At 43.1% G+C, this 24,257-nt stretch overlaps 1 protein-coding gene across 1 annotated transcript in view; it reads left to right on the top strand.

Moving 5' to 3' along the window:
- Window positions 1-23,428, top strand: part of LOC148148869 (sodium- and chloride-dependent neutral and basic amino acid transporter B(0+)-like) — a 63,675-nt gene extending 40,247 nt beyond the window's left edge. Inside the window, exons 9-14 of the mRNA XM_087991814.1 lie at window positions 698-823; window positions 7,855-7,973; window positions 13,027-13,126; window positions 17,971-18,080; window positions 18,738-18,908; window positions 22,525-23,428. Of these exons, the coding sequence (XP_087847940.1) occupies window positions 698-823; window positions 7,855-7,973; window positions 13,027-13,126; window positions 17,971-18,080; window positions 18,738-18,908; window positions 22,525-22,662 (764 nt within the window). The 3' untranslated portion in view covers window positions 22,663-23,428. The remainder of the gene's footprint in view (window positions 1-697; window positions 824-7,854; window positions 7,974-13,026; window positions 13,127-17,970; window positions 18,081-18,737; window positions 18,909-22,524) is intronic.
- Window positions 23,429-24,257: the final 829 nt, after the last annotated feature.

Genomic DNA, 24,257 nt, shown 5'->3' with positions numbered 1-24,257 from the left:
CAGCGAAATCGATGTTTCGGGCAAAAGCCCTTCGTCAGGAATAAAGGCAGTGAGCCTGAAGCGTGGAGAGATAAGCTAGAGGAGGGTGGGGGTGGGGAGAAAGTAGCATCGAGTACAATAGGCGAGTGGGGGAGAAGGATGAAGGTGATAGGTCAGGGAGGAGAGGGTGGAGTGGATAGGTGGAAAAGGAGATAGGCAGGTAGGACAACTCCAGACAAGTCATGGGAACAGTGCTGAGCTGGAAGTTTAGCACGAGGGCGAGGTGAGGGAAGGGGAAATGAGGAAACTGTTGAAGTCCACATTGATTGTCCACTTCTCCCAGTTCAGGGTTTGGTTTGGTTTGGTTTGGTTTTAGCAAGCTGTTTTGTTTTGTCGCTGTTAGTTACATTTTAACTGGAAACCCAGAGGAGCTGTTGGGGTCCCACAGAAGCAGATCCACGCTGATCCTCTCTCTCCGGGCCACCTTCCTGACATGTTTCGAGGGAGTCTACCCTGCCTGACATCACAGGGTGCTGGCTTAGCACATCCACCATCACACATGATCAGAATGTGCCACATGCCACAGCAGGAGTGCCTGCTGACATTTGTTCCCTTCTGGGTTTTCATTGGCACCAATGCTGTTAATCTTTAGTTTCGGTTCCATCTGTCTATTGTAAGCATCACTAACATTACCATATAATTTCTATCCACTGTTTAGGTTTTGGATTGGTTTTTATTGCCTATCCAGAAGCTCTTGCCCAGTTGCCATGGGCACCTTTATGGTCCATTTTATTTTTCTTCATGCTGCTCACTCTTGGACTGGACACTCAGTTTGCAGGTTTAGGTAAGAGCGACATTACTTCACTGAACTAATCATTTTCTACTTTCTTGATAGGAAGTTATCTGAATCAGTGTGATTATATTGAAGTAGAAGTTATTGTTTGTGATATTAGTGGATGAATGAACAAAGAACAAAGAACAAAGAAAATTTACAGCCCAGGAACAGGCCCTACCCCCTCCAAGCCTGAGCCCATCTAAATATACTGTCTAAACCTGTCGGTCAATTCCTAATTCCAATTTGTATCCCGCTGCTCCCCACCTACTCATGCATCTGTACAGACGCATCTTAAGTGAATCTACCGTGCCTGCCTCGACCACCTCTGCTGGCAACGCATTTCAGACGACCACCATCCTTTGTGTAATGTACTTGCCGCGTGAATCCCCCTTAAACTTTCCACCTCTCACCTTGAAAGCCTGACCTCTCGTTATTGAATCCTTCACCCTGGGAAAAGGCTTGTCTCTGTCCACCCTGTTGATACCCTTCATGATTTTGTAAATCTCAATCAGGTCCCCCCTCAATCTCCTATTTTCTAATGAAAACAAATCTAACCTACTCAACCTCTCTTCATAGCGAGCACCTTCCATTGCAGGCAACATCCTCATAAACCTTCTCTGCACCCTCTCCAAAGTGTCCACACCCATTTGGTAATGTGGCGACCAGAACTGTACACAGTATTCTAAATGCAGCCGAACCAATGACTTGTACAATTTTAACATGACTTGCCAGTTCTTATACTCAATACCCCGTCCAAGGAAGGCAAGCACACTATATGCCTTCTTGACCACTCTATCCACATGTGCAGCAACCTTAAGGGTACATGGACCTGCACTCCCAGATCTCTCTGCCCATCAACTTTTCCCAAGGCTCTTCTGTTCATTGTATAATTCGCACTAGAATTAGTCTTGCCCAAATGCATCACCTCACATTTGTCTGGATTGAAAGCCATCTGCCACTTTTCCGCCCAACTCTCCAGTCTATCTATATCCTCCTATATTCTCTGACAGTCCCTTATGTTTTCTGCTACTCCACCAATTTTTGTGCCATCTGCAAACATGCTGATCATACCAACAGTGCCCTCTTCCAAATCATTTATGTAAATTACAAACAACAGTGGCCCCAGCACTGATCCCTGTGGAACACCACGGGTCACCTTTCTCCATTTCGAGAAACTCCCTTCAACTACTACTCTCTATCTCCTGTTGCTCAACCAGTTCTTTATCCACCGAGCTAGAACACCCTGCACACCATGTGACTTCATTTTCTCCATTAGTCTACAATAGGAAAACTTATCAAATGCCTTACTAAAGTCCATGTATATGACATCAACAGCCCTACCTTCATCTAACAACTTCAAAGAACTCTATTAAGGTGGTAAGGCACGATCTCCCCTGCCTGTCACTGATAAGCTCATTCTTTTCTAAATATAAATAGACCCAATCTCTCAGTACACTCTCCAGCAACTTCCCCATCACCGACTTCAGGCTCACTGCTCTTTAGTTACCCGGAATATCCCCACGACCCTTCTTGTACAGGGGGACAACATGAGCAACCTTCCAGTCCTCCGGAACCTCATCTGTGTTTAAGGATGCCACAAAGATATCTGTCAGGGCCCCAGCTATTTCCTCTCTCACCTCCCTCAGCAACCTGGGATAGATCCCATCCGGTCCTAGGGATTTGTCCACCTTAATAATCTCTAGCCGACACAACACATCTTCCCTGCTTATGCCAACGTGATCCAGACTAATCAAACTTCTATCTGTAATCTCAAGATTCATCATCGTCCTCTTCTCAGTGAACACTGATGCAAAGTAATCATTCAGAATCTCACCCATTCTCTCAGGTTTGGCACACAGCCTTCCTTCATTATCTTTCAGTGGATCAATCCTTTCTCTAGTTACCCACTTGCTTCTTATATAAGAATAAAATGCTTTGGGATTCTCCTTAATTCTGCTTACTAAAGCTATTTCATGACCCCTTTTAGCCCGCTTGATTCCTTGTTTAAGACTTGTCCTACTCTTCCAATATTCCTCCAGGGCCCCTTCTGTTCTTCGCTGCCTAGACCTTATTTGCACTTCCCTTTTCCTCTTGGCTAGTCGTACAATTTCTTCTGTCATCCACGGTTCACGAATCTTGCCCTTCCTATCGTTTGCATTCAATGGGACATGCATACCCAGCACTACCATTAACCTATCTTTGAAATCCTCACACATCTCAAATGTGGACTTTCCTTGAAATAAGAATCATTCTTTATCTTATTTTGATTCTCTGCTTAATGTCTCAATGGGGCATCAAAGTGTTTGAGTGAAATAGGTACATAGCTGTATTAACGAAAAAAACACAGAAATGTGGATGCTGGAGATCTGAAACAAAAACAGGAATTACTGGAGAAACTCATCAGGTCTGGCAGCATCTGTGGAGGGAAAGCTGATTGAACATTTTTGCATTCAGTTCTGAGAAGGGTCACTGGACCTGAAACATTAACTCTGCCTTCTCTGCACAGATGTTGCCAGACCTACTGGGTTTCTCCAGCAATTTTTGTTTTTGCTTCACAGCTGCATGAAGGGAATGACCAGCAAAATGCCCCATTGGTACTAATGACATCGGCAGGCAGAGTGACGGTTACCTGCAAAGGGAATTCAAGGAGTTCGGTAATAAGTTGAAAAGCAGGCCCTCTAAGGTTGTAATCTCAGGATTTCTCCCTCTGCCACATGGTGGCAAGGCCTGGAAGAGGAAGATGACATCATTGAATGCATGGCTGAAGAGCTGGTGTAGGAGGGCCTGGGTAGAATAGCTTTCGTAGGATCAGTGTGAATGTGTTGATTCGCAAGGTCTGTTTCCACACTGTAGCGAGTCTTAAAAACTGGAGGGTTCTATGTATCTGGATCATTGGGATGTTTTCCAGGGCAGATGGGACTTGTATAAGAAGGGTGGGTTGCACCTAAATTGGAAGGGACACCAATACCCTGGTGGAGAAGGTAAAGTCACATGGGATCCATGGTGAGCCAGTACGATGGATACAGCATTGCCTTGTGAGAGGAGACTGAGAATAGTAGCAGAAGGATATTTTTCTGACTGGAGATTTGTGACCAGTTATATTTCACAGGGATCAGTGCTGGGAGCCCTGTTTTTTGCAATAAATGTAAAACATTTGGAGCAGAATTTAGATGGTCTGATTAGACAACACAATGATTGGAGAGCTGTGGATAATGAAAGGATAACCAGAGAATGCAGCAGGATATGGGTAGTCTGGATACTTGGGAGAGAAATGGCAGATGGAATTTAATCTGAACAAATGTGAGTTGAGGCATTTTGAAAGGTCTTATGAAGGAGGGAGGTATAGAGTAAATGGCAGAACCCTGAGAACCATTAACATACAGACAGATCCAGGCAATCAGGTCTATAGTTCTGTGAAGGGGGTAACACTTGTGGATAAGATGGTCATGCTGGCATACAACATGCTTACTTTCATTGGCTGTGGCAGAGAGTATAAAAATTGGCAAGTCATGTTGCAGCTTCATAGAATTTTAGTTCGGCCACATCGAGTCATAGAGTCAGAGAGAGGTACAGACAGAGAAACAGACTGTTCGGTTCAACCCATCCATGCCAACCAGATATCCTAAACATTTGCCAACATTTGGCCCATATCCCTCTAAACCCTTCCTATTAATATACCTATCAAGGTGCCTTTTAAAAGTTGTAATTTACCAGCATTCACTACTTCCACTGGCAGTTCATTCCATACTTGCATCACCCTATGTATGAAAAACTTACCTCTTGGGTCCCTTTTATATCTTTCCCCTGTTCCCCTAAACCTGTGCCCTCTAGTCCTGGATTTCCCCACCCCAGGGAAAACACCTTGCGTATTTATGCTATCCATGCCCCTCTTGATTTTATAAACCTCATTAAGGTCACCCCTCAGCCTCCGACGCTCCAAGGAAAACAGCCCCAGCCGATTCAGCCTCTCCCTATAGCTCAAATCCTTCAACCCTGGCAACATCCTTATAAATTTTTACTGAACCATTTCAAGTTTTCCAAAATCCTTTCGAAAGAAAGGAGACAGGAGTTGCACGCAATATTCAAAAAGTGGCCTCACCGATGTCTTGTACAGCCGTAACATGACCTCCAACGCCTATTCTCATTCTCTGACCAATAAAAGAAAGCATACCAAATGTCTCCTTCACTATCCTATCTACCTGCAAATCTACATTCAAGGAGCTATGAACCTGCATTCCAAGGTCTCTTTGTTCAGCAACGCTCCCCAGGACATTACCATTAAGTGTGTAAGTCCTGCTCTGATTTGCTTTTCCAAAATGTAACACCTCACGTTCATCTAAATTAAATTCCATCTGCCACTCCATTGGCTCATCTGATTAAGATCACATTGTGCTCTGAGGTAACCTTCTTCGCTGTCCACTACATCTCCAATTTTGGTGTCATCTGCAAACTTACTAACTACATTTCCTTTGTTCACATCCAAATCATTTATATAAATGACAAAAAGTATTGGACCCAGCACCGATCCTTGTGGCACTTCGCTGGTCACAGACCTACAGTGTGAAAAGCAATCCTCCTCCACCAACCTCTGTCTTCCACCTTTGAGCCAGTTTTGTATCCAAATGGTTACTTCTCCCTTTATTCCATGAGATCTAACCTTGCTGACCAGTCTCCCATGGAGAACCTTGTCAAATGTCTTACTAAAGTCTACACAGATCATGTCAACCACTCTGCTCTGCTCACATCTGGAGATCTCATAACAGGATCTCTGTTTGATTTTTATTACAATAATTTTCAATCTCACTTTGTTCAGGTCACTCTTTCTTCCCTGTTCTTTGATCAGAGTAGCTCATATTTTTTCAGTTTGTTCTGAGGCACTGTAACCATTTAAGGATAACCACTACATAATTTGAGGTAGATCTTGAAAATGTTCCCCAGTGTTGGGCAGAGTAACAGGAACGGGATGAGATAAAATGCATTGAGGAATGATGACACTCTCCTGTTACTGCACTGATCCAGAGACACAAAGTCAAATTTCACCTCAGCAGCGAAAGAATTTGAATTAAATCAATCAAATAAAGTTGGAAGGAAAATTAAATATTAGGAATGGTGATAATGAAACTAATAACTTGTTGAAAAAAGCCATCTAGTATGTAATGTCCGTTATGGAAGGAATTTCTCACTGAAGACTGACAAGAACCTCTAGGTTCACTTTCCGAAATGACCAACAACCATTCAGCTCCTCAGAGACTAAAACAATCTGTGTTTGCATGCAGCAAAACCTGGACAAAATACAGAATACCTCATATTTATACATTTACACCAGACAAGTACCAGACTGTGACTAATACTAATAAAAGGAATTTAACCAGCTCTCCTTGAAATTCGATCTTTGCTGCTTCCTCACGATCCCTTATCCTGGGGATTATCAACCACCAGAAACTGAACTGGTCCAGCCACATCAATACTGTCGTTAAAAAGAGCAGGTCGGAGTCTGGGAATTCCCAAAGGTCTGTCCGTATCAGCAAGGTACAGGTCAGCAATGTAACAGAAAAACTTCCCCAATGCCTGGTTGAGTATGTTTCTCAGGGTATGTAGACAATAATTAAAACTGTTTGGAGTCATAGCTACCAGATCACCAATTCTTCCACAGGATGGTCTCTGATTGCTGCTGTCCCACTGAAGATTAACTGTCTCCAGTTGGGGATAGGTAAAGGTGGTCGGTAATTGTGTTCAGCCTGTCACCAGGATGCAATGTCTGTCTGGATGGTGTATAAAAGGGGAAGACAGTGTTGTAATGGTATTGGCACTGGCCTGTTAATCCAGAGGACAAGACTAATGCCCTGTGAGCGTTGGTTTGAATTGTAATTAATATAAAGTTAATCATCGGTGCTGCTGACCATGAAACTACCATTTATTGTAAAAATCTATCGATTTACTCATGTCAGTCAGGGAAGGAAATCAGATCCACATTCCCAATCCATAGTAATGTCTGAATGAGTGAATCGGTTCAAGGGCAATTGGGGATGGGCAAGAAATACTGACCAAACCAGCAATAACCACATCCAGTGAAATAATAGAAAAATGTAGCAAACACTTCCTCAGGGGACACAGGACATTGGGGAGCCCATCCTTCGAGTACAATATACAACTTTAGCTTTCTTGCTTCAGGAAGTGGGTAATTGCATTGGAGCCAGTTAAAAGGAGAGTCACTGGGCTGTTTGACTCCCCGGGGAAGAATGAATTACTTTATGAGGAATGGTTAGTGCTGTACTCATTGAGTTTTGTAAAATGGGAGGTGATCCTATTGAAACTCTCTGTGAGGATTGAAAGTTATGAGCTGAGTGAATGTGAAGTGGTCTCGAATGAGCATTGCAGTTCAAGAAAATGTCTCCATTTGAGGCACAGATGAGGAGCAATAGTTTCTGTTAGATGTCATTACGTCTTTGGAATTCTCCACCACAGAAACAGTGGGAGTTGGGCCATTGAATATATTCAAGACTGACTGTTGATTAATAAGGGAGTTAAGGATTCTGGGGGACTGGCAGGAAAGTGGAGGTAAGACCACAATCAGATCAGAAACTATCTTATTGAACAGCAGAGCTGGCTTGAGGGGCTGAATAACCAATTCTTCCTCCTGTTTCTTATGATCTTATGTTTCCTACAGCATGGAACCCTTCCAGTGTTGGAAAGATTGCAGCAGCATCTCGTGTCAGGCCAGAGGTTGTCATGGAAATGGCACTCACTGTTGCCGGGCAAGAAGCAGTTTCTGTTGTTCACCCAATTCCAGCAAAATCACCTGGAGGCAGAATGTACTGGGCCTGTGACCTGACTGTGACCTTTTGAATTTGTCTTCTGTTCTTTTCTCCATTCCTCTCTCCACACATCTCGCTGGATTCTGCCTGGGACAGAAGAATTTGTCCTGATCTGTCCCTCTGGACTGCAGAGCTTCAGTCTCTCCAGTGTTGGGTATCTCTGGGACTGTGTAAATTATTCATGAATTCCTAACCTCATTGAAATTTTGTTTTTTTCTCTCTCAGAAATAGTTATAACAGCACTGCTTGACCTGTTCCCCAAGTTTCTTCGAACAAAACGCCTTTATTTGACAATTGGTATTTGTTTGATATTTTATTTCCTTGCCCTTCTTTGTGTGACACAGGTATGTATTTTTTAAAAATATTTTGCTCTGTTTCCGAACATAGTTCAGGCTAAAACTAACAAGTGTACTGATGGTATCTTTGGTACAGTTCTGTTGAGAATACGGTGACTTGTAACATTGATTCAATCACATGGTGTTGGTGACAATTTGGTGCATTACTGAGGGCGCAGTGCACTGTCCGAACTGGAGGCTGTTCTAGCCTGAGGGAGCTACAACAGGATGGGAATGTGGACAAGACCGTTCAATTAGAAACTGGAAATATATTCCTAAAACCAGCACGCCCAGATGAAACAGCAAGATATGATCAGGGAGGTTTCAAAAAATAATAAGCAGTAACTTGGACATGAGGATGAACAGAAAGTGTGAGCACCTTGTGGAATGACAGTATCTGACTGTTCACAAGAGGAACCATTGACAACAGATCCTCTCCAAACAAAGATGTACAAGTAAACTCAATGAACTGTTCATGAATTCATCCCAACTGAAAGTCACAGACAGTCAATGAGTTTAATTCCTACAGATTCTCAATGTTGGGTGGTGTTTCTAAGTGCACTTAGAGTGACTTAGGAGGAGAAGTAGAAGGCAGAGAAAGTCTGTGTGATGGAGCCGATGAACTCTGAGATTGTCAAACACATTTCATGAATAATGTTAAAATGGCTGAGGAAGAAACCGAACCTGACTTTGTAGGATTAAAGTTAAATCTGTGAATTTATAACCCATGCTCCAACTAATGAAGGCAAGCATCCCAAATGCCTTCCCAATTACCCTTTTGTCCTGAGCTGCCACCTTCAGGGATCTGGGGATAAATAGCTCAAGGTTCTTCTGTTCCTTTGCTACCTACTGAGTACTCACTTAAATTGTTCATTGTGAGAAACGAAGCTCACTCATTTCAATAATTTCAGTCCGAGACAAGATCTGAATCAGTAGTGTCATGTATTTCGCTCTTGCAAGAGAGGTGTGGTGTCTATTGTGTACAAAGGCAGTCTCACACACACACTGAATTCAGCTAGTACACAATTTATGTAATTTGTTTCCCTTCCCTCCTCCCATTGTTCCTCCCCTGTTTACATCTCCACCCTCTCTAAGACTGGCACCCATTTCTCTTGTTTATCTCTTGCCTTATCAGCCCCTGTCTGTGACAAAATGCTTTTTCTGGCCTCACAAGGCCATTTGACCACATCCTGCTGTTGTCCATTGTTAGGTATATCCTCCTTCACTACCGTCCATTTCCCTTACTTATTATGACCTTATGACCTCATGACTTCATGATTGTGGTTTGTTCTTGTTTTTGCAGAAGTGGGAACAGATGCTTATAACTACTGTTTGTACAGGCATTTCTAGCTTAACCCCCGCCCCTCACAGCACCTTATCTATTTGTCTGTAACATCTACCATTGTTTGCAGGCACATTTCATTCTTGTATGCACATTTGAGCTAATACGAAAACAATTATCTATTTCCTTCACATAGTTTTCATTCTTGTTGACTCATCTCTTGGCTGAAACAATTATACACTGGTGTGAGTTCATTTACCTTGCATAAGTAATTACGATTGCAGAAGTAACACTACTTTACCTATATCTCACAGTTTCCCCACCACTGATGCTTGACTTACTGGTCTGTAATTCCCTTGTTTCTCTCAAACACTCTTCTTGTGAAAATGAACCACATTAGCTTCCTTCTAGTCCTCCAGCACCTTCGCTGTTGCCAGAGAGGAATTAAAAATTTGGTTCAGTGTCCATGAAATTTTCTTCCTCATCTCCCACTGCAACCTGGAGGACAACTGTAGTCCAGGACAGGGCGCTGCATGGACCTTGCAAACTCCCTCAATATTGTTTGATTCAGGATTTCTCCCGGACCTTGCAGACTCACTTGATATTGATCGAATGAAGGGGATCTCTCAGACTCTGTGGACTCACTAGAATATTGTTTGGTTCAGGGTGTCTCTCGGACCCTGTGGGCTCCTTGACCAGAATGTGAGATTAATTTACCCAGGTCTCCCTGTGTGTATCAGGGAAAAGGGCAACACAACATGAGCCCACAGGCAGAGGGATCTCTCCCTCTCTCTCTTTCTCCCTCGGTCTCTCTCTCTCTCTCTCCCCTTTGCTCTCTCCCTGCCTACAGTCCGAGGACAAGCTGCTCTGCTCTCTGCCATGTCCCTCAGCTGGAGACTGGGGTCAGGTCAAGCCCTGCCAGGGCCGCTCTCTTCTACTTTCCTGGCTGCTTTCTTGAATCTTTCGAGTACCTGACCAATCAGGGGCATGGAGTTATTGGTTTGAATCACCTTGACATGGCTTTCCAAAGCTCGTTAACAATTAACCTTTTGCCGTGTCTGCTCTGGAGCCTGGATGTCTGGTTTTTTGGACCAGAATATGCACCTAGCTTTTTTGTTTTACTGTCACTTTAAGAGATTATTTTGTCCTTTTCTTTTGAAAAGAGGTTGCAAGGCAGAGATGCCGAGCTGTCTCTGTGAAAGTAAACATTTAATGAGGCCTTGGAGTTATTTTTAAAGTTGGACCAATGGAAGGAGCCTGGGTATAGCCAGCTCTCACAGACCAGGTTCTCGAGTTTTTCTTTAGCTTTTAGGATTAGTTTTTAGTTTTAGCTTTAAGCAGAAGCCTTTGGGGCCTTAAAAGAGTTGGAACTTTCAGTCAGAGTCTCCCAGCTGCTACGTTCTGTGCAGTTTCTCTGGATGTTATTTTCCCTCCTGAATTGGGGAAGTACATGTGAGAATCTATGGTCTGACAGGAAGTGGACTGAGAGTGGGGCTGACAGTAAAGCAAGGCTGTTCCACACACACAGCCATCAAGTGATTGGAACTGATGGATCATCAGGATGTACTCTCCTAATTCTCAGACAGTGACCTCTTGCAGAAAGAAGAGGGACCATGCTGGCTTTGGGCTTCACGGGAGACAAAGAGTGACCTCCGAAAGGCAATCACTGAAGGGATAATGGGGGCGTTAGGGGTGATCTTTCAGGAATCACGGGAGTCAGAGGACTGGAAAATCACTAATGTGACCCCTCCAGACCCACTCCCCTCTCATTTATCTCTCACACCCCCAGTCCACAAGCCTCATTCCTGATGAAGGGCTTATGCCCAAAACATCAATTCTCCTGCTCCTCGGATACTGCCTGACCTGCTGTGCTTTTCCAGCACCACACTCTCCAGCATCTGCAGTCCTCACTTTCTCCCTGTTTAAAAATGGAGTAAGACAAAAAAATGGAAAATTACAGGCCACCTAAACTCATCTTGATAATGGAATTATTGTCCTGATCAAACAGTGGAGGCAAACATTTATGAAAATGTGGAAAACATTTTGTGATGGCATTGTAGGGATTGCAAAGGAGATTCACCAGGATATCGTCTGGAATGGAGTATTACTGCTATGAAGAGAGGCTGGAGAGGCTCAGGTTGGTTTCTTTGGAGCAGAGAAGGTTGAATGGTGGGACCTGACAGCAGTGTCTAAGATAATGAGGGGCAGGCACGGTGTGAGTAGAAAGCAGCTGTTAACCTTAGCTGAAGGGTTAATAACAAGGGGGCATAATTTTAAAGTGAACAGCAATAGCTTTTTCACTCAGAGTGCGGGGGGGGGTCTGGAATGTGCTGCCCAGGGTTGCCGTGGTGATGGGAGTGTGTAATTGAGGCAGGAAACTTCACAACCTTTAAAAAGTACTTGGATGAGCACTTGAAATGTTACTATTCAAAGCTCTGAGGCTAATGCGGGAAAGTGGGACTCGTGTGGGAGTTTTGACAGTACAGATTTGATGGGCAGAATGGGCAGAATGATCTCTGATTCTACAGTGAGACCCTGCAACATTAGGATGTTAGTAAACGATTATCAGCTAAATAAAGATAGACTAAACAGCCTTGTCATTCACAAAAATGCTATAATCTCAACATTGGTTGGTGGAGTTACTCATATAACATACGGAAATATATTTAAATTGGATCAGAAATGACAGAAATAATTTAATAAAGGTAAATGTAACGTTGTGAGATTCAGCAGATGGAAGGTAGATGTGAAATATACTTTAAAGGGGGCTATGGTAGATTGAGGTCATGGGAGGGGAGAGAGATCATGGGAGTTTGAAGCTGTTTTGTGCATTTAATTACATTAAATTTCTCTCTGAATGTAAGCTGTTGCTGTTTTGATGAATGTGTTATCAATACTATTAGCATCATGGAACATAGACTATTGCAGCACAGTTCCGGCCCTTCATCCCTCGATGTTGTGCTGACCTGTGAAATCAATCTGAAGCCCATCTAACCGACACTGTTCCATTTTCGTCCATATGTCGATCCAATGACCATTTAAATGTCCTGAATGTTGGCGAGTCTACTACTGTTGCAGGCAGTGTGCTCCATGCCCCTATTACTCTCAGAGTAAAAAAGCTACCTCTGACATCTGTCCTATTTTGATCACCCCTCAATTTAAAGCTATGTCCCCTCATGCCAACCATCACCATCCAAGGAAAAAGGCTCTCACTGTCCACCCTATCTAATCCTCTGATTATCTTCGATGTCTCAATTAAGTCACCTCTCAGCCTTCTTCTCTCTAATAAAACAGCCTCAAGTCCCTCAGCCTTTCCTCATAAGACCTTCCCTCCATACCAGGTAACATCCTTGTAAATCTCCACCTCATCCTTTCCAAAGCTTTCACATGCTTCCTATAATGCGGTGACCAGAACTCTGTGCAATACTCCAAGTGTGGCTGCACCAGAATTTTGTACAGCATAATGTTACCAGGCAGTTAAAGCAGAAAACAGGATATTGAGATACTCAAAGGAATCCATATTAAATCCAATGGGATATATCAACTTTCTGAATTCACATGTGGTGTACTAATTCGAATTTTGGTCTATTTATTTCAAGAAAGGGAACAGAAATCAGCAAAACTGACTCCACACTGTAAAGGAATGAGTAGACCGATTAGTGTTGGATGTTCTGTCGTTGAGATAAAGAAAACCTTCATGACCCAATATTCTCTTGTTTTGAATGTCAGAGTTTTCTAAAATTCCGATGTAACAGTTTCTGACTTTCCATTTAATTTTAGGCTGGGATTTACTGGCTAAATTTGATGGATCATTTCTGTTCAGGATGGCTTCTCATTTCAATAGGTCTGGTAGAACTGATCAGTCTCAGCTGGATCTACGGTAAGTGGAACAGGAACAAGACTGAAATAAAATAAAATAATTAAATTCAGAAAGGCTTGTGGGGATTTTCCTGTGCCTTCAAAACTGCATGATAATGCTTTGGGTGAAATGATATTCCTCATCCTTCTTCTCTGAAACTGATGGGAATTCAAATTACCTTCACCCATTCATATTCTCATTTTGGGAGCTTGGGTTTAAAAGAGGCAGTACAACAATCATGTACTGACACAATTCTGATCCACGGATGGACCTGAGTGTTCAGTCCCCAATTCCAAATTTTACTGCAAGACCTTGGAGCCTCTAAGTCCCTATCTGTCACTTCTGCATGGGTTTTAATCTCCTTCTTGTCTATAGCCATTTAGAGAGAACTTCCTTTGCCTCAGAAATGAGCTTCACCCATTCTTCAGTGAAATATAGAATAGGTGGGAGTTCCATAGCTATGAAACACTGGAAATACTCTTCTGTATCATTTGGGTGGACGGATAGAGTTAGGTGCAGTTTTTCACCAGGTTCTGGCTTGAACAGAATTTGGTGGAGAATGGTTCAGTTAAAAGGAATATTGCTGATTGCCAGTTAATTTGTAGATTTATCCAGGCCCATTTGACTGATCTTGTGTGTCAGGGTTAATATGGTCACATTTCCGACAATTTTTCACGAAATGTTCGGACGTGCCCTTTTAATCGTGGCCACTAACATACTTCCTTAAACCTTTCCAAGGTGTTTTCCAACTCTTAGTGTCCATATATGTTATGGGACAAATGAATCATCAGATTCTTTTCTTTCCCTGGTCTGACACATTCCCTTTCGCACAGTATCACAGCCTCTTTCATGTACATGCCTTTTTATTCAGTATATTCCTCTGCTTCCTTCGCTTACGAGACTTTGAAGAATTCCTTTTTGTTCTCCTGCTCGATCAGTTGAGCCCACTTCTTTCTCTTTGGGTTCTCCTGTTTCCTTGACCTACAGTTGCCATCCTTCTCCAGCTGTTGCCCCTCATTTTGCTCATTCATCTGCTTTTCTGTTTCTCTCTCGTGATAACTTCGAATGAGCTTTCACTTTCATCACTCTACATTCTTTCCCTTTCACTGATCAAAGATGTACCTCAGCAATGGGGCAGATTGTAGGACCTTTCCATCTGCTGACACAAAGCCTCTCGCCTCCCATCAGGGGAGGTGTTCTGTCAGACTGTTGCACAGGTACATCCTGTCTGAATAGATGGTAGACTCAGGGGGTGTTTATCTGGGTGGCTCATTATATACACCACTGCTGCCAACTCAGCTGCTTGAGCACTCCTGGTCTTTGGCATTTTGAGGACTATACTATCCATCTCCCATCCTTGTTCATCTTCCATATAGATCCCACAGCCAGTTCTCCATTCTCCATCCTCTACAGATGAAGAGTCATCAACAACAAAGTAAGGATTATTTGACATTCCCATCCTGTTCTCCTATTTCTGTTTGTCTCTTGTCTTGGCTATTCCCTGTGATCTCTTGGCCAGTATTCCCTCCTCTTTGTTTTGATAGAAATAATCCCTTGGTTTCATTTGCGATCACCACCTGACAGTCATGGGGTGTCCTCTGGTAAATTAGGTTATTTGCTCACATGGTAGTATTTTTAACCCTTTTTACCTCTCTGTTTCATCCTTGTAATCATCGTGTCCATCTCGCAATTCTGTTTTGGCTCACTCTGCCAATGTTAATATGTCTATCCAGCAGCATCTGAATGGGTATATATTCTATCAAAATTGTCAACGAGTTGAATCCTACAATGTAGATGAAATTTTGTAATTCCCAGAACGCTGCCAATAAATACCTTTCACATACCCAGGATCCCTGTTCTACTGGTGTGAGCATGTTTGAGGAACAGGCTATTGGCCTCAACTGAGCATGCACCTCTTGGAATAAGACTGCCGATATTGTAGAGTCTGTAGTAGCCATCTCCAAGGAGAATGGTTCAGCTGGGTTTGGGGTTTTTCAGGGCAGGAGCACTCACCAAGCACAGGTTTAAGCGACTATTGCTTGTGTGTGTTCTGCCTTCCATTCCCATGGGGCATCTTTCTTTACGAACATCATTAGTGGTGTTAACTTTGTAGCAAAACCATCAATATGGTCTCTGCAATACTCAGTCAAGTCTAAAACAAATCTGAATCCCTTCACATCTGTGGGGATGGGAAGTCTAGTTGCTGTTTTAAATTGTTGTTTGTCTATCTTTCTTTTTCGTCGTGTTAACACTCCTCCTAAATAACTCACTTAACAGACATTATTATTTGAGTCTTCCTTGGATTCACTTTTGACCCAAGCCCCTTTTGCAATTGCAAACAGTTATCTCTCTATCCCATCCTGTTTTGTATTACACATTTATATTGGAGAGGCCTGAGACCATCGTGTTGGGTGAGTGCAACAACCCACTTGTTGCTCAGTTGATGACATATGTGGCACAGGCTGATGTCCCTCTAGTGGCAAGGGCTGGACCTGCATCTGATTCATCCCACCTCTCCGGGAGTTTGGACAATCTCTGGCATTGTGTCCTTCTTCACTGCATTTAAAGCACTTCCATGAGCCCCTGGGGATCTGATCACTCTCTGTGACCGCAGCCGGGTCTTCTCGTTCGTGCCTGCATCCCCTTCCTACCGTCTGAGAGGGCAGTGGTGGTCCCCTTGGGACTGGTCCCTTTCCTTCATTTCTCCATGCTGCCCCTTGATCTCTAAGAGGTGCCATTCATCCTCCCTGAGCCTTACATTCCCTGGTCTTCTCTTCCCAAACTCTGCCATTTTCCTCAACACTCACGCCTCAATGTGTATGTTGTTGGAGGGTTAAACACATCACACACCTTTCACAACTTCTCTGTGCAATGGGACACCATTGTATGCACCCACCGATTGTTAAAAGGTGCAGCCAAATGTCACTGGTCTAGCCCTGGGTCGAAGACACTCTGGAACACTAGCCACAGTCTGGCAGCAAGCACAGTTCAGTGCTCCCCTTTCCTGTGTCTACACTCAGTCAGGGCTTCCACTGGGTGCCCTCTATTAGCTCCCACAGCCGTCAGTACAGCCTCCTATAACACATCTAATGCTCCCCCTCCCACATTTTGTGGCTTGGGCCAAGCTGACTGAATATTGGGATCAGTATTTGTGATTTCCTCCTCCTCATTATCGAACCCGTGTGTGGTTCTCTGCTTGTGGATAGCTTGGATTAGCTCCCAGGGATTATCTCCAGGCTGACAATCTCTCACACACTTGGCTGTATCCCTGAACATCATAAGGAGTGATACTTGAAATATCTGGAGGGTTGGTGGGGAGTATGGGTGTTACCCTCCTGCCTGTTCTCTCCTACAATGTCTCTATCTGCTTCATACACTTTGTATGTTTGTCTGAGGTCCCTTACACTCAGGGACCTGTGTTGACATATGTAGTACATTCATAGCCATTTTCAAATCACTAAACTGTTTCTTTAACCCTTCTGTCTGCACATGAGCCCCTTTCTTCTTCACTTTTCATCTTTTCCCTCATCAATTTCTCACACTGCGTATGAAACAGGTTCCTATGCATGAGGTCTGAATCTCTGTGGCTTTGTAAATTCCTGATCTTCTCAGTCAATCTCTTTATCTCTTCTCTCATCTGAGTTCCCTCTGATGGCAACTTCAGCTCTCAGTGCTGGCTTCCTGCCCAGACATGCACCACACAGCTGACTGCAACAGCTTTATGCATTTTCTTAAAGTACCTTTCTCTCATACTCTCTTCTGGCAAACTCCAGAGAGTGTCCCCATGTATTCTCGTTCCTGTACCAATCCTACCGTTATACTTACACTACTTCGGCTGTTTCCCAGCCACATTGGTGAAATCCCATCCAATCAGAGTGCCCTTGAGTCATCACTTGCTGTTAGCGCTAGCTTCTTTAATGTGTCCACTGTTCTTTTTCTGTCTTTCTCACAATCAAATTTCCACCTTCTCCTTCCCGCACTCACTTACTCCATTGGGGCTTTGGAAAAATCAGACAGTACGATGTCCAGCACCAGAGTAACATAAAGCAACTTCTTATCAACATCCAGCCAGGGACGCCAAGTTCTGTTGCCCATCTCTGACAGACAACTGTCTCTATATAGTTCAAGATACAGCAGAAACACTTAGAACTCGAGAAAACTCAATTAATTTATTAGGAACTTAAATGAATCTCACACACGTTTAAGGACTAGAGATATCTCTATCACTGTCTTTCACTACCCTGTGTTCTGTGATTAACCCCAAACATTATTTCCCAGGAGTGTTGGCAGCTAGCCAGTTTGGAACTCTTCTCGGTGTCTTCACCATGCCTCTTGACATAGGGTACCTCCTGCAAAGTTAATCTTTGAAGTTCTGCTGACAAAAGCATTTTCTCAGGTTTCTCTATACACAGGATTCTGTGCCAATTGTATGCCTCATTTGGAATTATCTGTGCACGTGACCAATCTCAACTGTCTTGTCCTTATTTGGCAGAGACAGCAGTTACTGATGTCCTGCAACCTTAGCTCTTAGCAGACCTGAATGATTCATCATAATTCTGATCACATAACAGCCCATTGTAAAGCCTCTCATCAGTTCCAGTCACCTTCAGCCTAATCCAACAGCTATTTGTCATTTGACTCAGTCAGTCAGCATTTTCTCCCACTGCGGTTGTGGAAAAACAGAACTAATTCTCCATCAGTCTGTTTACAGTTCCCCTGACAGATAATCACCTTGGTGATTGGGAACAGTTTATTCACCCTGTTTGCAATCCTGAATGATCTCTTCACTGGTTAAACCTGCTCATTAGAGACAGACAGTGCGGGATGGACGATATGATTGTGTTCTGCTTTCTTGTTGTTCACAGGGGCAAACAGATTCATCAAGGACATTGAGATGATGATTGGGCAAAGGACTTGGCTCTTCTGGCTGTGGTGGAGAGTCTGTTGGCTTTTGATCTCTCCGTGTTTGCTGGCAGTAAGGAAATGTTACACATTTTAATGATCTAAAGTGACAATGATCAAACTCCAGATAGGCGGGTTACATTCTCGTTGAAGTACTGTGAGCAGATGTGGGTACCACACACCTTAGGAAGGATACCTCGGTCTTGGAAGGGTTACAACATACTGTAGGTTCACAAGAGCAATATCTGGATTGCAGAGGTTAAATTATAAAGAGAGATTATACCAATTAAGCCTGTTTTCTCTAAAATCTAGAAGGTTGTGGGTTGATCTGATCAAAGTTTTCAAGATATTAACACAACACATAATGGGTAAAGATAAATTATTCCTCCTGGTTTGGGAATCTAGAATTAGGGGTATAGTATAAAGTTAGGGCCAGACCATTCAGGAGGGGTGTGAGGAAACACTTCTATACACAAAGTATGGTCTATGTTTGAAATACACTCTCACAGCAGCAGTGGATACTGAATCAGTTGTTAAAATTATCCTTCTCAGATTTAAAGTTATGTTTAGCAAAGATATTGAGGGATATGGTGCCAAAACCAGGCACATGGAGTAAGGCCAAAGGTAAGTCATGATGTCATTGAATCAATGGGGCTCAATGGCCGATAACTGCTGCTCTTAGTTGTTCAGCCTTTTTGAGAAATTGTTTTGTGCTTTCACTTCATTTCAGGTCATCTTGCTCTGGTCCTTAGTAACATATGCTTCCCCAAGATATGGGCCAGTTGAATACCCTGTCTGGGCAATAGCACTGGGCTGGTGTATGACCACCTTCTGTATGATGTGGATTCCCATTGTGGCCATTGTGAGAGTTGTTCAAGCTGAGGGCTCCACCTTATGGCAGGTAACTCCTTGATACCTTTCAACAATTGAAGAGCAGAATTTCTGTGATGTCCTCCAAATCTCTCGGTTTGACAACAATGAAGTATCCTCATACAGCAACACAACCATCATAAAACATCCAAAAAGAAATTTGCAGACATTTTTACAGCATAATTTCACATGGCTACATAAAAAGATGCAAAGCATATAAATAAATGTTTGCTTTTAATGAAGATCAAAATGGAAGTGGGCAGGTAAAGCAATGTGGAGCCCAGTTCAAGAGTACAAAGCTTAGGCAGCTAAAGGCTTGGACATCAGTCGCAGGACAAAATAACTAGAGATTGTGAGGAGTACATAATTAGAGTAGGGTGGATAGAACAATAAAGAGCTGAACAGGCTCTTCAGCTCTTGATGTTGCGCCAAACTGTGAACTAATCTAAGCCCATCACCCTACACTATCCCATCATTATCCATGTGCTTGTCCAAGGATTGTTTAAATCTCCCCAATGTGGCTGAGTTAACTACATTGGCAGGCAGGGCACTCCACACCCTTACCATTCTCTGAGTAAAGACCAGCCTCTGGCATCTGTCTTAAATCTATCACCTCTCAGTTTGTAGCTATGCCCCCTCATACAAGCTGAAGTCATCATCCTAGGAAAAAGACATTCACTCTATACCCTATCTAATCCTCTGATCATCTTGTATGTCTCCGTCAACTCTCCTCTTAGCCTTCTTCTTTCCAATGAGAACAGGTCCAAATCTCTCAGCCTTTCCTCGAAAGACCGACCTTCCAGACCATGCATCATCCTGGTAAATCTCCTCTGCACCTTTTCCAATATTTCCACATCCTTCCTCTAATGGGGCGACCAGAACTGTACGCAATATTCCAAGTGCGGCCACACTAGCGTTTTGTATAGTTGCAGCATGACATTACGGCTCCGGAATTCTCTCCCTTTACCAATAAAACCTAACATACCGTATGCCTTCTTAACAGCATTATCAACCTGCATGGCAATTTTCAGGGATCTATGTACATGGACACCAAGATCCCTCGGTACACACTACCCAGAATCTTTACATTGTCCCAGTATTCTGCCTTCCTGTTATTCTTCCCAAAGTGAATCACCTCACAGTTAACTGCATTGAACTCCATTTGCCACCTCTCAGCTCAATTCTGCAGTTTATCCAAGTCCCTGCAACCTGTAACATTCTTCCACACTGTCCACTACTCCACCAACTTTAGTGTCATCTGCAAACTTACTAACCCATCCATCTCTGCCTGCATTTAAGTCATTTATAAAAATGACAAACAACCCCAAAACAGATCCTTGTGGCACACCATTAGTAACCAGACTCCAATCTGAATATTTTCCACCAACCATCACTCATTGCCTTCTTACAGAAAGCCAGTTTCTAATCCAAACTTCTCAATCCCATGCCTCTGCATTTTCTCCAACAGCCTACCATGTGGAACCTTATCAAAGGTTTTACTGAAGTCCATGTATACCACGTCAACTATCCTACCCTCATCCACATGCTTGGTCACCTTCTCAAAAAGCTCAGTGAGGTTTGTGAGACACGACCTGCCCCTGACGAATCCGTGTTGACTATCTCCAATCAAATTGTTGCTTGCTAGATGATTATAAATCCTATCTCTTATAATCCTTTCCAAAACTTTTCCTACATCAGACATATGGCGCGAAGAAGGCATATGGCGTACTGGCTTTAATTGGGAGAGGAATTGAGTTCCGGAGTCCTGAGGTCATGTTGCAGTTGTATAAGACTCTGGTGTGGCCGCATCTGGAGTATTGTGTGCAGTTTTGGTTGCCATACTATAGGAAGGATGTGGAGGCACTGAAATGGATGCAGAGGAGGTTTACCAGAATGTTGCCTGGTATGGTAGGAAGATCGTATGAGGAAAGGCTGAGGCACTTGGGGCTGTTTTCATTGGAGAAAAGAAGGTTTAGGGGTGACTTGATGGAGGTGTACAAGATGATTAGGGGTTTAGATAGGGTTGACCATGAGAACTTTTTTCCACATATGGAGTCAGCTATTATGAGGGGGCATAGCTTTAAATTAAGGGGTGGTAGGTATAGGACAGATGTTAGGGGTAGATTCTTTACTCAGCGAGTCGTGAGTTCATTGAATGCCCTGCCAGTAGCAGTGGTGGACTGTCCCTCTTTATGGGCATTTAAACGGGCATTGGGTAGGCATATGGAGGATAATGGGCTAGTGTAGGTTAGGTGGGCTTGGATCGGCGCAACATCAAGGGCCAAAGGCCTGTGCTGCGCTGTATTTTTCTATGTTCTATGGTATCTAGGAATATGAAGTTCATGGTGGGATCCAAAAGAGAATATTTTCAGTCATCCCAGCAGTAATTTGGAGCAAGTGTGTGCTTATACAGTACAGTTTGTCTGTGAAGCAGTCTGTCTGTTTTGAGTGGGTGCTGCTGTTGAGGAGGGGATGGTGGGGTCTGTCTGGTTGCATTACGGAAACTGACAATGGGCCACTTGTAGTGTTGATGATCCCACTGCTCCCTGGCTGGCCTCTATCTATCTCCTCCTCTCAACGTGAGTTCATCTGAAACTTTGCTGCAAGTATTCACACTGGCACAAAGTCATGTTAATGAATAACTCCTGAGCTCACTGACCTCTGCTGGCTCCCAGTCTGGCAATGTTTCAATGACATATTCATATTCTGGTTTCAGATCTCTCCATGGCCTTATTCCTCACTCTGTGTGTGACCTCCTCTTGTCACACAACACTCCAACGTCACTATGCTTCTCCAATTCTGTATCTGGCTCATACCTGATTATAATCTCTTCACTATTCATTGCTGTTTCTGAGCTCTGAGCTCTGCAATTACCCCCATGAACATCTTTACCTCTCCCCTTTTCTTTTTTTTCCAAAGTGCCTTAAAAGTTTCAAAGATTTTGGTCATCCATTCTCATGTCTCCTTTTATTTCTTACTATCAACAATATATGTTCACGCTCTTGCTAACCATCCAGAACCACCTTACTGTTATAAAGATGTGAATGCATTGTTTTTTCATTAGCAACATGGCTTTCCTGATAAGAGACATTAATTGCATCCCAGAGCAGGCAAAGATTAAAAATGCTGTACGAATGTTGGTGTTGCTGTAGTGTTTGACATTTTGTTGTCTATCCCAGTTCGTTCTTCATTCGGTCCTGGTGAAACCTCTTCCTGAACCCCTGTAATACGCCTTGTGAATGTGCTCTCACAGTGTCCTCAGCACACACCATGTCTCTGGAATGAATGATCAGGGGATATGTTAAAGCTGATGAAAGTCAATCGGTGATACGTCCTGTATCAAGAAGATTTAGCTATCAGTGAGACTAAATGAATGGCTCAGTAACACTGCTTCAGTTAATGTGGCAGTGCTCACAGTAAACTATAAGTTATAACACATTCCTTGAGTGTACTTCACTGCTTAAGAAATTAGAGTTTACACACAGGAGTGGATTCTCCAGAATACATACACAGCTTAAATATATTTTCAGTACAATATGAAATGCTATGTGTTAAAGGAAAATCTCAATAAAATCAGGCATTAACCTGGTTAAATATTGTTTAAAATCAGGAAGGATTTCTTCAACATTTCTTTGTTACTTTCACAGAAACTTTCTGCCGCTTGCACATCAGCTCCTGATTGGGGTCCATTCTTGAAACAACACAAAGGGGAAAGATACGGAGACAGAGCTGATTCTGCACAACTCTCAAACTCTGTGCAACTTCTGGCCACACCAGAGATGTGAACATTTATGGGGATATTTCTGTTTGATTTGTAAACAATGGATCTGAAATTTTATTGTTGTGATGATGCACACCACTGTAACTCCAGGGAGGATGTTCAGAAACTCAGCCAGGTGTAACACCAGCTGGTATCTCCTCTGTCAACAGCAAACATGGGCATTAATTTGGAGCAGGGTGGAGTGTGGTGGAATTACTGAGCATTACGTTTCCTGTATCATGAGTTTTTTGACATGAGCTGAGGCTCCTGCCTAAGACCTCATGCTAATACTGTTTTTTTTTATTAATTCACAAGATATGGGTGTCACTGGATGTGCCAGCATTTATTGTCCATCCCTAGTTGCCCTTGAGAAGATGGTGCTGCTTTGAACTGCTACAGTCCATGTGCTGTTCATAGACCCGCAATGCCATTCACAACTGAGTTCCAGGGCATTGAGCTGGTGACTCTGAATGAACAGTGGGCGATATGGTCAGAATGTGAGTGGCTTGGAGAGGAACTTGCAGGTGGTGGTTTTGTCCATGCTTTGGACTCTTTGTTCAGAAACACATGTTAAAAATACTATACTCATTTGCCCTTGACACTGAGATGGACACAGAGACACAGAATTCAGTTTGCAGTTCAATTTATTCTTATTAACAAAATGTTCCTTATTAAAACACAATGTTAGCATTTCCCAAATTCCCATAATATTTATGCTTTGTCAATTTCCATCCATCTGAGACAGGATATTGCCCACAATGATCCATGTGTTTGAGCTCTGCTATTGGGAATATCCTTCCTCTCTGACGTACAGCTAGCTCTTTTCCATGAAGGTGGGTTTTTCATCTCAGGGGCAATTTTCTTCTGGGTCTTCATGGGCTGCTGCATGATCTTCTGTCATGAGTCTTCACAGCAAAACTTCCCTGAGAATCTTCACTGTGAGTCTTCACTGAGGGGAGGTGACCATGTCTGTTCTTATCCCTCGTTGCCCCAGATCTTCCAGAATGTTCTGTGGCCTTTGGTCAATAGGGTCATGAGCTGTGTTCAAAGGATCCAAATGATTCACACCCACACCCTTCACTGTTGCTATGCCAGGGAAGTGTAAAGTGCACATCCTCAGGCACCAGCTGGAAGTCAAGGTGCCAGAAAGTCTGATTGATACTTCTGCAGTACACCATCCTCAGGATGTTTGTAATTGGTTCCCCCTTAATCTTTATGACCTCTTTGACCTTGCTGCCACGGTTCTCTGTAGTCAATAGCTGCAGGCTGCTGTTTAATTTACTTTGGCCAATTTTCTGTTAGGCCTGATTTCTTCAGCTGTGGGTCAATTTAGAATATCCCATTTTAGGTGCATGGTCCACAGTGTCTCCTGCTGATCCCTTGAAGTGTTTCACAGAAATAGGATCAGACGTTCATAACACACTCTCATGCAGCAACATACCAAATCTCCGATAGAGATACCCTAACTCCCTGATTGTCTGAATTCTCCATTGTACAATGCAACCATACCCTATACACCAGTTATCATCCTACTCACATTAATAAGCTTCACAACTCTATATTCAAATACCCAAATACCTGTGATGATGCTGTCACTTTAACAAGGTTAGTTTGTACTTG

This window comes from Chiloscyllium plagiosum, unplaced genomic scaffold (assembly GCF_037043375.1).
Source record: "Chiloscyllium plagiosum isolate Xiang-an unplaced genomic scaffold, Cpla_swu_hap1 HiC_scaffold_11, whole genome shotgun sequence".
Taxonomy (NCBI): Eukaryota; Metazoa; Chordata; class Chondrichthyes; order Orectolobiformes; family Hemiscylliidae; genus Chiloscyllium; species Chiloscyllium plagiosum.
The sequence above is the reverse complement of the archived record's forward strand: the minus strand, read 5'-3'. Positions and strand labels throughout refer to the sequence as shown.